The sequence below is a fragment of the Colletotrichum higginsianum genome, chromosome 1 (genome assembly GCF_001672515.1).
Source record: "Colletotrichum higginsianum IMI 349063 chromosome 1, whole genome shotgun sequence".
Classification (NCBI taxonomy): Eukaryota; Fungi; Ascomycota; class Sordariomycetes; order Glomerellales; family Glomerellaceae; genus Colletotrichum; species Colletotrichum higginsianum.
This window is the reverse complement of record NC_030954.1, coordinates 1,761,473-1,775,548: the sequence shown is the minus strand read 5'-3', so window position 1 is coordinate 1,775,548 and position 14,076 is coordinate 1,761,473. Positions and strand designations below refer to the sequence as shown.

Sequence of the window (14,076 nt, the reverse complement as noted above, 5' to 3'; positions counted from 1 at the left end):
TTCGACACTGCGCTAGGCTCGTGTGAGGTAGAGATGGGCAAAGTTCCCGCCTCGGCGAGCAAGCTAGGGCAGAGCGAGCACTACATGCTGGGGCTGGGATGATTCGGAGCTCGTGCCGGGGCCACTGCAGACACAGGATGCCAGCAGGATACCAGCAGAATATCAGCAGAACGGCTTCGAAGCCGATACGGATACACGAATCTGTTCTTCCCCCTCTCCCACGAAGGCAACATTGAATAAGCGAGCGTGCTAGCCGCCCAATGTCGGCGGGACCGCACTTGAGCAACGCGGGTCGACGCCGGACGGCAGTCGACGGAAGAAGCTGTGACGTTGGGCTGAGGTCGTTCAGGTTCCACCGCCAGTTCGGGTGAATGATTCCCAGAGCGCCGGTGACGGAGGGTCCCCTTGGCTCTCCGGGGAACGGTGAGAGACGACGAGCAGGAGGAGTAGGAGGTGGTGCTCTAGAGGCTAGTAAAGGTTGGGGAGAGCATCACGCGTGGTTGTCTCCGCAAAACGCAAAAAGAGGGGCGCCCTTTACGACTCGGCAGCGGATCAGCCGACTCCTTTCCGAAGTGCTGCTGGTCCATTGGCTGACCGCAGTGCTGCACTATGATGTCGCTTGTCTTGTTGAGATGTTCAGGAGCGGCGAGTTTCCTAAGTCGACACTCGTTTCAACGATACCGGCTGGTTGCTGATTTCATATCCCGCACGAAGAAAAAAATTGCTTGGGCTCGTATCTACACACGTTGGCTGGCTGGGTAGGGATGCACCGCTCCGAGCACCATCGACAACGGGCCAACGGGGGGCGTCGGGATGCAGCATCCGCTGCGCTGCAACGCTCGTTTCCTTTTCTCGCAGCTGCACAGTTCCCACAGACAGCGTCGGCAGTCTGCTGGACTCTGGAGATGGACAGAAACAGAGTTGCGCCCCGCTGTAAGGGCCACGGCACTCTACAAAATCCAACCCACCACCGCGGAACCGGCCGGAGGGCCGTGTCTGGACAGTGAAGTTTGCCAATGTCAAGCAAGCCGTGTGCTTACTGCTTTCCGAATCCTCCGCCTGTCGAGCTGCTGCAAACACGAATACATACTTGACGATGGACCGCGCATGAACCGCCGTAGACCCTTGAGGAAGGAGTGTGGCTTGCTGCTGTCCCGCGGTTTGCCGAGTCTGAGGAGACTATCCGTATTCCTGTCTGGGACGGCCCGTGTTGGGTGAGACGCGGACGCATCGAGGCGGCCTTGCCATCAAGAACGGGCAATCTCATCGACGAGGAGCCAATCTTGACAGGTGTGCAAGGCAAGGAAGGGCAGGCCAAACCAATCAATCAGTCAATCAATCACAGGCCGTTGGCTCAGGAGATAACGTTTCTCAGGGGTGAACATAGGGGGTTGCATTTGGGAGGGGGCGACTTCTAGAGTCCACTGGTGCTGTACCACACAAACCACAATACGGGACACGCCATTACAGACGGACGCCCTCAGCCACATGCACGACAAGATGAAAAATGGGTATGCAAACTGATATTCGCGTGGTAAATCTCGGCGTGTTCTAAATTTGTTCGGCTGGAATTTGCGAAACGGACATGACTTGATGGATTGACGACACATGACGATCTGGTCTGGTAATAGGCCACTCATTGCGACAATCCCGCAGCGTCTGAAATGTCTGAAATGAGCCGAATCGCAAATCGCAATTCATAGCCCCCCCCAAAAGGCGACATGACGATACCTGTAGGGATCGCTCTTCTCTGCGGTGCTTGTCTTCCCATCAACTGCTTGGCAGCATGACGTCGAAATTGGAGATTCGAGAGGAGACACTGCGGGGTGCATGGATGGAACAGGATCCAGGAGAAACAGGTTGAGTTGGACTGGCCGAAGAAAGACCTGTTGGCTGGTAATTGAGCGACCAGCTGGTTGTCTCAAGAAAGAGCCAAGCGTGCAATGTTGAGACGAAACCGAAGAACGCGTCCGAACATGTTGCAGCTTCGTCCAGTCCCCAAACATCGAGTAGGATGAGGGCGGCTGCAACAAGACAGGAAACGACTGGAAGGTACGGCGCGGGCGGGTGGCGTTGCCTGACTGATGCAATTCGTCGGTTGCGCCTACAAAATGCGTCAATACATGTTGCGGATGGGGCATCTTGTTTCCCCCTAGTCAGTCGTCAGTCCTGCTAGCCATTCAGCCTCTCGTCGTGATATGAGAGTGGGCTGACTGCCTAAAGGGACCTTCACAGTGTCTAAAGGAAGCAGTTTCTACGACGGTCCTGGATTGCAGGAGCACGGGAAGTGGAACACACCTCCAATGCTTCAACCAGGGAGGCCGAGCTGTACTCTGTACGTAGCCTGTATCCGTAGCGGGCAACCAGTCCCGGAAATGGGTTGAATGGTTGCCAGGGAGACCCCAGTCAAGCTTCTTGCAAAAAAAGTCGAGACCAAGGCGACAACCCTTGCTTTGGGTCCTGCAAGTTCTGGGAGACCCGCATTGGCGCGCACCTTGAATCCTAAGCCAGCCAGCCAAGGGCCGGCGATCCAGCGTACCCAGTAAGCATTGTGCAATTCGCCCGTCTGGCTGCTCGTCGCTGCTTTGGGTCTCGTCCGGTGCGGCGCTGCGGCGGCGCTGTGTCCATCCTTGGCTGCAGCGGACGGGGGGTCGCTTTGCAGCATCGCGGTGTGGTGGTTCTGCCTGCAGAGACCGCCCACGTTGCCGTTGCTCAGAGCAACATCCAGTTGGCCAGTTGTCGTCTGGAAATCCCCACCAATTCCCCAATCAGATCCAATCTTTTCAGCGGCGATTGTGCGGGATAGGGGGGAGGACACTAGAAGAGCTCCACACCCTCTTTTTTTTCCTGCCAGCCGAACAATAACGGGAGGCGTACTTGACGAACACTGTGTACGTACCTCTCGGACTGCCGAACCATTTCTGTGCAAGTCGAGCAGAACAGGTCGGATGTGCAGCGCTACGGGGATTAGACAAGCTTGTACGTACCCAGTCTTTTTGCTGTTTTCCTCCTGCCTTTCTTTTCTTGTTGTCCCGCCGTCGTCTGGGGCCTGGGAGGGGACACCTCATATCCAACATTGATAGATCCATATCACTCCAAGTGGGCTCTGTTGGCCCAAACTAACCTCCGTCTTTCGCTTCCCCTGCCGCGCTTCATTTCCATATGATGCCCTAGCATCGTGCCCCCTCCCGCCCCCCGAACAGCATCTCCATCTTTCTTGGTCGCGTCTCGAGGTCTCGTCCTTTACTCTGCCCAAAAGTATCCGTACATCTCCAACAATCTTTCGTTGTACATTCCATACGTTACCCAGTTTCCGCCGAACTCTTGGGTCTCTCGTTACCGACACGCCCGTCGACGACTCCCCACACACGCGGATAGCAGCACCGCAACAGACGTCAGTTCAGTTAGCCCGTCCCCCGGGCTACTCTCGCGGGAACCAGCGGTGTTCACGGGTTTCTTGTGGTAAAGCATCTCTCACGACCCTTGCTCTCGTCCGCACGACCTAACGGGAAAGCCTCCAGACCTAGAGCCCAACCAACGACATGGGCATGTTCTCAAACCCATTGCGGTCTCGCGAGAATCGCACTGGTAGACTGCCAAAGTACGAGCAACTGAGTCCTCTGCGCACAAAGGAGCGCCTCTCCAATGACGACGACTACTATTCCTCCGACGATGAATCGGAAGACTACTCCTCCACATCCTCGCCAAGTGCCAGGAGTTCAAGACACACCTCGGGTTCCCTCTCGAGCGCCGCAATGATGCTCCCGAAGCGGGCCCTTGCGACGGCGCGACGCCCACGCACCCATCTCTACCGACTTCCTAATCGAATCATTCGTTACCTCTGCCTCGGCCTGGTGACCTTCATGATCCTTATGATCATGTCCCTGGTACGCGCGAGCCACGTCGAGAATAAGATGATCATAGAGGGCAAGGTAGAAAAGAAGCCGGACCCCCCACCGGTATGGGAGTCTTTCGGCTTCCTTCAAAGATACTATGGTGGCGTCAGGTCCATTGTCCCTCCTTCGCAGTACATCCCCTCCTACCCGCGCTCCGAGGACGAGATTCCATTGGATCAGCTCGACATCAATACCACGGCCACCGCGACGAGCGAGGATGGCAAGGACGATGCTGTGAGGAGAGCTGTCCCCAAGAGCAAGGAGTTCGTCGAGCATCCTGGTTCCGTTTTTGTCACCAGACCCGAAGAGATGAACGAGTGCTTCATCGACAAAGACAACAAGGTTCGCATTCCGCCAATTAGGTATCTCGAGGGCCGTCCTCAAGGATTCCCTCAACACGTCGAAGGTTCCTACGAGCTCCTGGATCTGCCCGAAGGCATCTGCTACGAACGTTTCGGACGCTACGCGCCTTACGGATTTGGTTACTCTGTTCCCGCTGGCGGCCTCGGAATTGGCGAGCATGGCGAGAAGGAAGGCTCCGAAGATGTGTGGGAAAAAACGCCCAAGGTTGACTGGCGCCAAGTCGACTGGGCGGACGCTCAGCGCCGCTGCTACCAGGCGAACACCGACAGATTCAAGCCGATGCCCCCTAAGATCCCCTCCGCGCGTGGCTTCTTCATCGATGAGCCTGCCCAGAATGCGACACTTGTGACGCGCGATCCCCTCGAGAACCTGGAGCCAGCTGCCAAACCGGGCATTCAGAACGACAAGACTGCCGACAAGGAACACGAGGCGGAAAAAGAAAAGGTTGCTCGCACTGCTGTCGTGATCCGTGTCTGGGACGAGTACAACTGGCGCGAGGAAGACATTATGAACGTTCGTTCAGTCATCTCGGAGCTTGCGTTGACCTCAGGCGGACGGTATGATGTTCATCTCTTGGTGCAGATCAAGAACGACGCAGCGTACCCTGTTTGGGCCGATCACGAGGTCTACGAGCGCCGCATCAGGGAACGGATCCCGGAGGAGTTCAGGGGATTGGTAACGTTATGGACGGAGACTCAGATGCTGTCCCTTTACCAAGGCATCTTTGACCTCTACACTCGTGGCCCCGACTTGCCCGTTCACGGAGTGTACCGCGGTCTTACTATGGCCATGCAGTACTTCGCCTACCAGCACCCCGAGTATGATTTCTACTGGTCCTGGGAGATGGACATTCGCTACACTGGCCACTATTACGACCTCTTTTCCAAGATCGAGAGTTGGGGCAAGAAGCAGCCACGAAAGGGGCTTTGGGAGCGCAACGCCCGCTTCTATATCCCCAGCGTTCACGGGTCGTGGGAGGATTTTAGACAGATGGCCCGCGTTCAATCCGAGATGGGTACTGACGGCCCCGACAACGTCTGGAAGAACATTCCCGGCGCCAACAGGAACAAGGAGAACCAGGAGCCCACCAAGATCTCGAGAGGAGAGAAGACCATCTGGGGACCTGAGCGCCCCACCAGCGAGGATGACTGGTTTGAAATCGAGAACGACCCCAAGCCTCCTACCACATACGAGAAGGACAAGTACACCTGGGGCGTTGGCGAAGAGGCCGACTACATTGCCTTCAATCCTATCTTCGACCCCGAGGGAACCACCTGGCTGTTGTCTGAGGACATTACAGGATATAACAAGAACAACCGAGACGAGCCCATGCCGCCTAGAAGAGCGCACATCATCACGGCATCGCGCATGTCTCGCCGCCTTCTCATGACCATGCACCGGGAAACTGCTTTCAGGAAGCACTTCGCATTCCCCGAGATGTGGCCTGTGACAGTCGCTTTTCAGCACGGGTACAAGGCTGTCTTTGCCCCTCACCCCATGTACGTCGACCGAGAATGGCCTACCGAGTATCTGGCTCAGGTCCTTAACGGCGGCAAGAACGGTGCTAGCGGCGGTTCTCGCACATCTGTCTTCGGCCAGCGCGAGCACAATCTCCGCGGCCTCAGCTGGTTCTATAACTCGGGCTTCGCCCCTAACTTGTATCGCCGCTGGCTCGGTCTCAAGGTCAACAACGACGGTGGCGAGGAGTTTGAGAAGACGGAAGACTTGAGCAAAGACGGCTCTACTGTCGGCCAGATGCGTGGTGGTGAGGGACGCATGTGCCTACCCCCAATGCTGATCCATCCAGTCAAGGGAGTCGAGATCCCAGTGGAGAAGATACCCGAAGAGACGAAGGAGAATGTTCCCGAGTCCGACCCGAACGCATGAAGCGGCCCTGGGGGCGTATGAAGCATGACACGTTTGCGCTGCAGTTTCTTGGTTTCTTTTCTTGTTTATAGAGGCCTCATTTGGGATGTTCAGATGGTATGGCGTCAAGGGGTTGGTTGGCTTGTTGGATTCTATGACGCGAACCTTTTTTGGAAGCCCACGAGAAGGATTTGTGGCTATTGTAGGAAAGGCATAATACATATGGCCGCACATATGATGTATGATGTACATAACGACTGTCAGGTTAGATGGAGTCATGATGGCCATAGAGTATGGCCAGCAAGAAGTCCCAATTCGAAGTCACAAAGATGCATATCTCGCCTTTCCCTGCTTCCTGGATCGGCATTGGCCCTTATTTGGCCCTTTGTGATGTACACGCACCGCGAACGCGACATGTGGCCCCATTGTACCTGTTTCTCTCATCGTGCGTGGCTTGTGTTGCTCATCCTATTGCGCTCAGCCGTCGACGCCATCGCTAGGCAGCCAGAGCTTCGACCCTCTCAAACTTGACTGACGTGCGGCAAACGGCCCCTAGTGCCCGTCAAGAGTTTTTTGAGACATGTACATGACAGGTCATCGCACTGAGCATGGCTGGGCTAGAAACCCTTTGGTCTAGTTCATTCCTGAAATATGAGCCGCGAGGTATTGACGTGGCGTGCGTTCTATTAGCCGGTCTGGGTAGGACCCCCCCCCCCCCTTCAACTCGTTGTTCTCTTTCATCAGGCTCAAGTTGGCGTGGTGGGCTTAGGGAAGCTGTTTACCTGTCGCTGAGGTTTTGCCAGCTCGAGGTTCCCGTCCCGCCTCTACCACTATGAACCTGGAGATGGAAGAGGCGGCATGCGTGATTCCTACAGAAGGCTTGGTTTCTGGCAGTTATGAAAAAAGGAGGAAAACAATTTCGGGCTATGTCTCAGCATTTTTATTTTTATTTTTGGAAACTGAATACATAGGCGCATGTTAAGTGGTCTAGCCTCGTGGAAACCAGACCTGCACTTGTCTAACATGCATCCATAGCAGTTCGGTCGCGTGCCAAGCCGGCTTTTCATATTCAGAATCGTTCGTGTCATTCATGTGTGATTATGATCAACTATACATGTTAACCTCATCACCAACAGGGCCTCGGGATCATGTCCTTTTTCGGCACACCGCCCTCCCAGGATCCCTATCTCTTTTTTGCGCCTTCGACCTGTCGTCCCCAGCACGGGTATCCGAGAAACGAAAAGAAACGGAGGAGACTGTTTTTAAACCACCCTTTTGACCTCGAAAAATCTGCGAAGCCACCACACCTGGAAGACGGACTCCCCAACGACGAGACCAATAACGAACAGGTTCCACCACTTGACTCTGCTGTTGGTGCTCTCGGCGGTGTTGCGGTGGGTGCGCTCGCGGATGACGATGTAGGATTGCTCGTCCTTGACCTGCGCAAGGAGTTCGGAGAGGTGACGGACTGAGAGTGCGCGCACGTGTTAGTCGTGGTCTGCCTCCCCAGGCTGTACACCTGAACACCAGTTTCTGGGCTGTTCTTACCTTCAGTCTCGAGGGGGTCGGCCGGGACGTCGGTCTCGCTAACGTAGACAATACCGTGAACGTTGAAGGAGACTTCCTTGCTGTGGGCGCCCCAGTGCTCGTTGCCGAAACAGTAGGTGTACTTGCCGTCGTGCTTGGCATCAAAGGAGAAGTCGCCGTTGGAAACACTCTTATCAAAGGTCTCGTACTGACCCTGGGGGTTCGTGATCTGATTGGGGAGTCGCCAGTCAGTCATATGCAATACGATTGAGCGCCGGCCTCGCGCGCCTCAGGAGTCGATGCTTTCGCCTCATACCCAGAAGTCGATGTCCAGGTTGCCGGCGCTGCCAAACTCGCGGTCGCCGACCTGGAAGGTGACAGTCATCTTATCATCGCGGTGCAGCGACTCGTGGAAGCACTCGCGGCCGTGGGCGGGAAGCTGGATGTTGTGGGCCAGAGCAGAGTGGACGAAGCCAGCTGCGAGCAGCAGCTTAGCTACAGATGGGAAGAACATGGCGGGAGCTTCTTTGCAAAGACTCTTTTCTCGAAAATGGAGGGAGAGTCGTTCGAAAACAGTCGTCAGACTAACCTGCTGGTCGGACACACCAGAGTCGAGCTATTCTGGAGTCGGGAGGCAGGCTAAAAGGTCGGAATCGGGGGAAAAAAGGAGCGACTTTACTTGTGTCCAGGCTGTTCTCCAGATCAGTTCCTGGAGGTAACTGACCCCTGTTCCTTGAGTCTGGACACTCTGGCGACGTCTGGTCGGACTTGAGGCTGATCCAGAAAGGGACTAGTGCGCAACCTCAATGTTGTCAAGGACCGATACTTTTCCGATAGCTCCCTCGCAAGAAGAACAATGCAGAGGACCCCTGCACGTGATGCGGGTACTCGTGCTTCAGAAGGGTCTCCAGTGGTAGACCTCGCCAGAAGGGGGTGGCCACAGGGAGACAGGTAGGGAGCTCCAAGTGGCCCGTGTCCTGTGGGCTAGCATCTTTGCGCCCTCAGCACGCAACATGACAGCGCAGGCAGTTTAAAGCTGATGTGCCCGATGAAGCCAGAGGTTAGGTACCGTTGACAGCAATCCGGGTGAGAAAGGTACCTTGGCAGGCCAGACGGTGGCGTTCGTTTGTAGCGGTGGTCAGGAAGAAGTGGGGACACAGAGTTTGAAAAACATGGCCTTTCTGGCTCCCAAAATCACCACCAACCTCGCCGAGCCGAACTTATCTTGCCAAAGCCCACCCCCTCTGCTCGCCTCTATTCCACCTAAACCTCTCGACACTTGACTGTCTTCCCCCTTCACCGACAATCACACGCAGACTACCTACGCCCTCTTTCTCTCTCTCCATTCTCACTCTCCGTCGCAAGAGGGACACCGTGAAGAACGTAAGTATACTTCCATTTCCTTTTTGGTCTTGACTCTTCGCTCCCCCAGCCTCTGTGTCATCTTCGCAGTCGGAGACCCATTCCTATTCCCCTTTCCTACCCCTCGGCCAAAGTTGCTCTCCTTGCGCGCGTGCCTGCATCGGTCTGGTCCGGACACGACACCTCAGGATACGGTACAGAGCAGCCCACCATACGCTACGCCCCCCCAACCCAATCCAATATCCCTATCCCTCCCTCCCTCCACGTCGCCTGTCCACATCCACTTTCTTCTATCCCGCTATCTTCTCCTCCCATTTGCGAATTGCGGCAGCCTGGTTCTCAACTTCAATTTTGACCGATCATCATCGCAACACGTCGCCTCCTGGTCAGCGCCTAGGCAAACCTTTGTCAGTGACCCGATCCTGCCCGCCTCCGTCAAGATCTGTCCTTTCGGAGACATCTCCATATTCCTTTATATCCCGCCCGCACATTCTCCTTCAAAGCGTCACCATTAACTAATTTGATCAATCGCGCTTTGCTTACACTCCTCGTCTTCAACAGATTACTTCTTCCTCTACGCACAACTAAACCCGACACTTAGACCTTCAACACAGTCCGAATCGCAATCATGGGTCTCGCGTTTTCCAAGATCTTCGACAAGCTTTGGGGGAAGAAGGAGATGAGAATTTTGATGGTTGGTCTTGACGCCGCCGGAAAGACCACTATCCTCTACAAGCTCAAGCTCGGTGAAATCGTCACGACCATTCCCACCATTGGTACGCACATCCTGAAACCAAATCCGTCCTCGTGTCATCGTTCTCGAAAGTGGCGCATCCCGCTGCCGCTGCTACATTGACACCAAGGACAAGAATGGCGTGCTAACATGGGACATCTTTCCAGGCTTCAACGTCGAGACCGTCGAGTACAAGAACATTCAGTTCACCGTGTGGGATGTCGGTGGTCAGGACAAGATTCGTCCTCTCTGGAGACATTACTTCCAGAACACCCAGGGTATCATCTTCGTTGTCGACAGCAACGATCGCGACCGTATCGTCGAGGCCCGTGAGGAGCTCCAGCGCATGCTCAACGAGGACGAGCTGCGGGACGCCATCCTCTTGGTCTTCGCCAACAAGCAGGATTTGCCCGTACGTTGCCTCCCTCCTCTTCCGAGCCCCTTCTGGCTCCATTGAGGAATCATGCGACTAATCTGCTGTTTGACAGAACGCCATGAACGCCGCCGAGATCACAGACAAGCTTGGTCTCCACTCCCTGAGACAACGCGCCTGGGTATGTTTTTTCCACGAGCAGACAAACCGTCGACTACAATTGTGCTGACCCCTTCGATAGTACATCCAGTCCACCTGCGCCACCTCCGGTGATGGTCTCTACGAGGGTCTCGAGTGGCTTGCCACCACCCTGCGTAAGGCGGGTCACCAGTAAATGCCGCGAAGAGAAGCCGAACGGACTCCTTCTCTTCTGCTACTCTCTTACGTCATCCCTTCTGGTACGGTTGTAATTCGCAAAGCTACCGGTCATGAGGCAATCGAATAGTCCATAACTCATTTTTTCGCATCTCCTCCGTCTACCCATCTCCTCCTCCCCATGGTGGTCCTGACATCACGTGAGCCACACTCCACTGGCATTCTCTCAACGCAGCAAGCACACATTCTGGTCTCAAAAGGACAAGTTTCGTTTTGGAAGAAAGGGGGCGTCTTGGGTTGGGAAATCTGTACAGTCCTCACGCAGCAACTCTATACGTTTCTTCGTCCAAATGCGACGGGGAAGCCTACTCATGAACCCTGGCTTTCTTGCCTTTTCTGCAAACTCCATGAACCGGTGTTTTCTGCTCTTTTGGGTGGTTTAGGTCGCCTGCCATTATCGGTAGGGACGGGATGAGAAATGGGCTCAAATATACTCACAACTGGTTGGTGCCCCCATGAGGGATGGTTCGCCTGCTTTTCCTCCAGTCTGTCGTCTTTTGTTGTTAGGTATGGGGGAGTGTCCAGGTAGTAGATTCTAGTCTTGAGTTGGGACAGAATCGTTATAGACTTATCTTGATTCAACTACCTCTTGATGTTGTGTGACATCTCTTGCGACAATCCTTCAGCTGCCCTTCCGACGGACCTTTCGATATGATCTCCCTAGGTTAGACGGCATGAATTTCCTGACTCTGCAGCCCGCCCCTATCTGGTATTGTGTCTCGCGCACATGCTGCTGCGGGTCTCGATATGTCACAGGGATTATGGCAGAAGTTCTCGAAAAGGCCAAATTGCTACACACGTCAGTCAGGTGTAGACTCTACGCACGCGAGCGTCGTTTGAACAGTATTCGTAGTTGGTTGTAGCAAGATGATGAACATGATTCTGTCAGTTTCATTCACATCGAATTACAATCTTTCAAAGTTCTCATCAGTCCTTATTATGAATAATCCCAAAACGGCATACGGTCGTTTGTCTTACAATTACAACATACAGGCAGACCCCTCACTCGCGAAGAAAAACATTAACAGAAAATACCTCAACTAGTCTTACATCATGATCACATCCCTTACGCTGCCTTGGCCTCTGGCGCCACCTCAAGTCCCGAGTTGTCCTCGTTGATGTAAACCACCGCCGTGTCACCAGACCGCAGCTCGCCGCGGATGATCTTGTCGGCGAGGCCGTTGCCGATCTCGTTGGTGATGAGGCGGTTGAGCGGCCTGGCGCCGAACTTAGGGTCGTATCCGCGCTCGGCCAGCCAATCGCGGACCTCGCCGCCGACGTTGAGGACAATGCGCTTGTCATCGAGACGATGCTGCAGCTCACGCAGACGGATGTCAACAATGTCGCGGAGAGCGGACAGCGCGAGGCGTTTGAAGACGATGAAGGAGTCGATACGGTTGAGGAACTCGGGCGGGTAGTTGGCAGCGACGACGTCCATGACGGCCTTGCGGACCGATGGGTCGATGTCGCCGTCGGCCGTCTCCTTGTACGGATGAGACGGGTTGGCGCCGACGAGAATATCGGCGCCGAGATTGGACGTCAGCACAATGATTGTGTTGCGGAAATCCACCTTGTGGCCCTGGGCGTCGGTGAGGTAGCCCTCGTCGAGGACCTGCAGGAGGAGGGCTGAGATGTCGCGATGCGCCTTCTCAAACTCGTCAAAGAGGAGGACCGCATAGGGTTTGCGGCGGACGGCCTCGGTGAGCTGACCGGCGTCTTCGTAGCCAACGTAGCCGGATGGTGCTCCGATGAGGCGGGATATGGTATGCTTCTCCTGAAACTCGCTCATGTCGAAGCGGACGACGGCAGACTCGGTCGAGAAGAGGAAGCCTGCGAGTTTCTTGCAGAGCTCCGTCTTGCCAACACCGGTAGGTCCGAGGAAGAAGAAGGAAGCCAGTGGCCTGTTCTCGCCACTCAGGCCGGCGCGCTGGAGACGCACGGCGTTGGAGACGGCCTTGATAGCCTCGTCTTGGCCGCGGACTGCCTCGCGGAGGGTGTCTTCCATGTGCACCAGCTTCTCAATGTGGCCGGATGTAAGCTTAGAGATGGGAATGCCGGTCACCCTCGACACGACTGCCGCGATATCGTCAGCGGTGACGGCGTCGTGGACAAGGGTGTCCCCCGCCTTTTCGCCGTCCTTGGGAATTTTCATCTCGAGAGAAGGGATGACGCTGTATCTCAGCTCCGAGGCGCGTCCAAAGTTACCTTCTCTCTGTGCTTGGTCAAGCTCGATCTTCGCCTTGTCAAGATCCTCTTGGGTCTTCTTGACGGCCTCGATCTCTGCACGCTCCGCCTCCCAGCGCTTCGTGAGCTCCGATATTTCCCCTTCATACTTCTTCAAGTCCGCTTGTAGCTTTTCGCGGCGCTCCTGACTGGCAACGTCCTTTTCCTTGCGTAAGCTCTCGAGTTCAATTTGAATAGTCATAATCTTCTGATCGAGGGCCATGATATTTTCGGGCTTCGATTCATGCTCAAGCTTGAGATGACTCGCCGCCTCGTCCATCAAGTCGATGGCCTTGTCCGGAAGGAACCGGTCGGTGATGTATCGATTGGAGTATGTAGCAGCAGCCACCAGAGCGCCGTCTGTAATTCGCACACCATGGTGGACCTCGTACTTGTCTTTGATGCCGCGAAGGATGCTGATGGTGTCCTGAACAGTGGGTTCGTTGACGATAATCGGTTGGAATCTTCGTGCAAGGGCGACATCCTTCTCAATCAAACGATACTCTTCCAGTGTAGTCGCACCGCAACACTGAAGCTCGCCACGTGCAAGTGCTGGCTTCAGCAGGTTGCTCGCATCGATCGACCCTTCGGCCTTGCCAAGACCGAGCAGTGTATGCAGCTCGTCAATGAAGAGAATGACTTCGCCCTCCGCTTGCTGAACCTCTGTCAAGACCTTTTTCAATCTCTCCTCGAAGTCACCCCTGAACTTGGCACCTGCGATGAGCGATCCCAGGTCCAGAGCAATAACACGCTTGTTCTTGATGCTCTCCGGGACGTCGCCACGCACGATTCTCAGTGCGAGGCCTTCCAGGATGGCCGTCTTGCCGGTGCCAGCCTTTCCGATCACGACAGGGTTGTTCTTTGTCCGGCGTGAGAGGATCTGAATCGTTCTCTGAATCTCGGCGTCTCGCCCGATGACAGGATCTAGCTTTCCGTCCTTGGCCTTGGCCGTGAGGTCGATGCCGAACTGCTCAAGTGCCGGCTTCTCGGGCTCTCCACCCATATTCATGCGGTGGGTGCCGCCTGGAGGGTGAGGCCTGCCATTTGCATATGTACGGATAGCTATCGCTGGCAGAAGTCTGCTACTGCTCTTGAGCGCCGCAGATTCGGTGAGTATGGCTCGTGAGATTAGCCTTGTAGGTCTAGGTAACGATGACCCGACGATGCGCCGGGCTGATGAAATAAGTTGCTTTCTGGCTTGCATGGTCTATTACAGGTAGTATAACCAGACAAAAGTTCGTCCATAGACCGACGTAAGATATACAATAAAATGGAAAGTCTATATCACGGCCCCTTTTATCTTTAGGCCAACTCCGTCGTTGTCGTCAACCGGAGTGATTCTACCGGCACTTTCTCGT

General features: G+C 55.1%; 5 protein-coding genes across 5 annotated transcripts; 2 read left to right on the top strand and 3 right to left on the bottom strand.

Moving 5' to 3' along the window:
- Window positions 1-1,770: 1,770 nt before the first annotated feature.
- CH63R_00543 (uncharacterized protein) lies at window positions 1,771-3,068 on the bottom strand (the record flags this gene model as incomplete). Its single annotated transcript, XM_018295518.1, has 5 exons — window positions 1,771-2,104; window positions 2,299-2,447; window positions 2,495-2,817; window positions 2,900-2,921; window positions 2,988-3,068. 5 exons carry the CDS (start codon window positions 3,066-3,068, stop codon window positions 1,771-1,773), a joined length of 909 nt encoding a protein of 302 aa, XP_018163880.1.
- A 474-nt stretch (window positions 3,069-3,542) lies between these two features.
- CH63R_00542 (uncharacterized protein) lies at window positions 3,543-6,146 on the top strand (the record flags this gene model as incomplete). The annotated part of the gene is made up of 1 exon (XM_018295517.1): window positions 3,543-6,146. The coding sequence occupies one exon, from the start codon at window positions 3,543-3,545 to the stop codon at window positions 6,144-6,146; it is 2,604 nt and encodes an 867-aa protein (XP_018163879.1).
- Window positions 6,147-7,387: 1,241 nt separating this feature from the next.
- CH63R_00541 (Emp24/gp25L/p24 family/GOLD) lies at window positions 7,388-8,166 on the bottom strand (the record flags this gene model as incomplete). The annotated part of the gene is made up of 3 exons (XM_018295516.1): window positions 7,388-7,593; window positions 7,674-7,881; window positions 7,969-8,166. The coding sequence occupies 3 exons, from the start codon at window positions 8,164-8,166 to the stop codon at window positions 7,388-7,390; spliced, it is 612 nt and encodes a 203-aa protein (XP_018163878.1).
- A 1,476-nt stretch (window positions 8,167-9,642) lies between these two features.
- On the top strand, window positions 9,643-10,454 carry CH63R_00540 (ADP-ribosylation factor; the record flags this gene model as incomplete). The annotated part of the gene is made up of 4 exons (XM_018295515.1): window positions 9,643-9,790; window positions 9,915-10,159; window positions 10,236-10,301; window positions 10,362-10,454. The coding sequence occupies 4 exons, from the start codon at window positions 9,643-9,645 to the stop codon at window positions 10,452-10,454; spliced, it is 552 nt and encodes a 183-aa protein (XP_018163877.1).
- A 1,107-nt stretch (window positions 10,455-11,561) lies between these two features.
- CH63R_00539 (ATPase) lies at window positions 11,562-13,922 on the bottom strand (the record flags this gene model as incomplete). Its single annotated transcript, XM_018295514.1, has 1 exon — window positions 11,562-13,922. One exon carries the CDS (start codon window positions 13,920-13,922, stop codon window positions 11,562-11,564), a length of 2,361 nt encoding a protein of 786 aa, XP_018163876.1.
- Window positions 13,923-14,076: the final 154 nt, after the last annotated feature.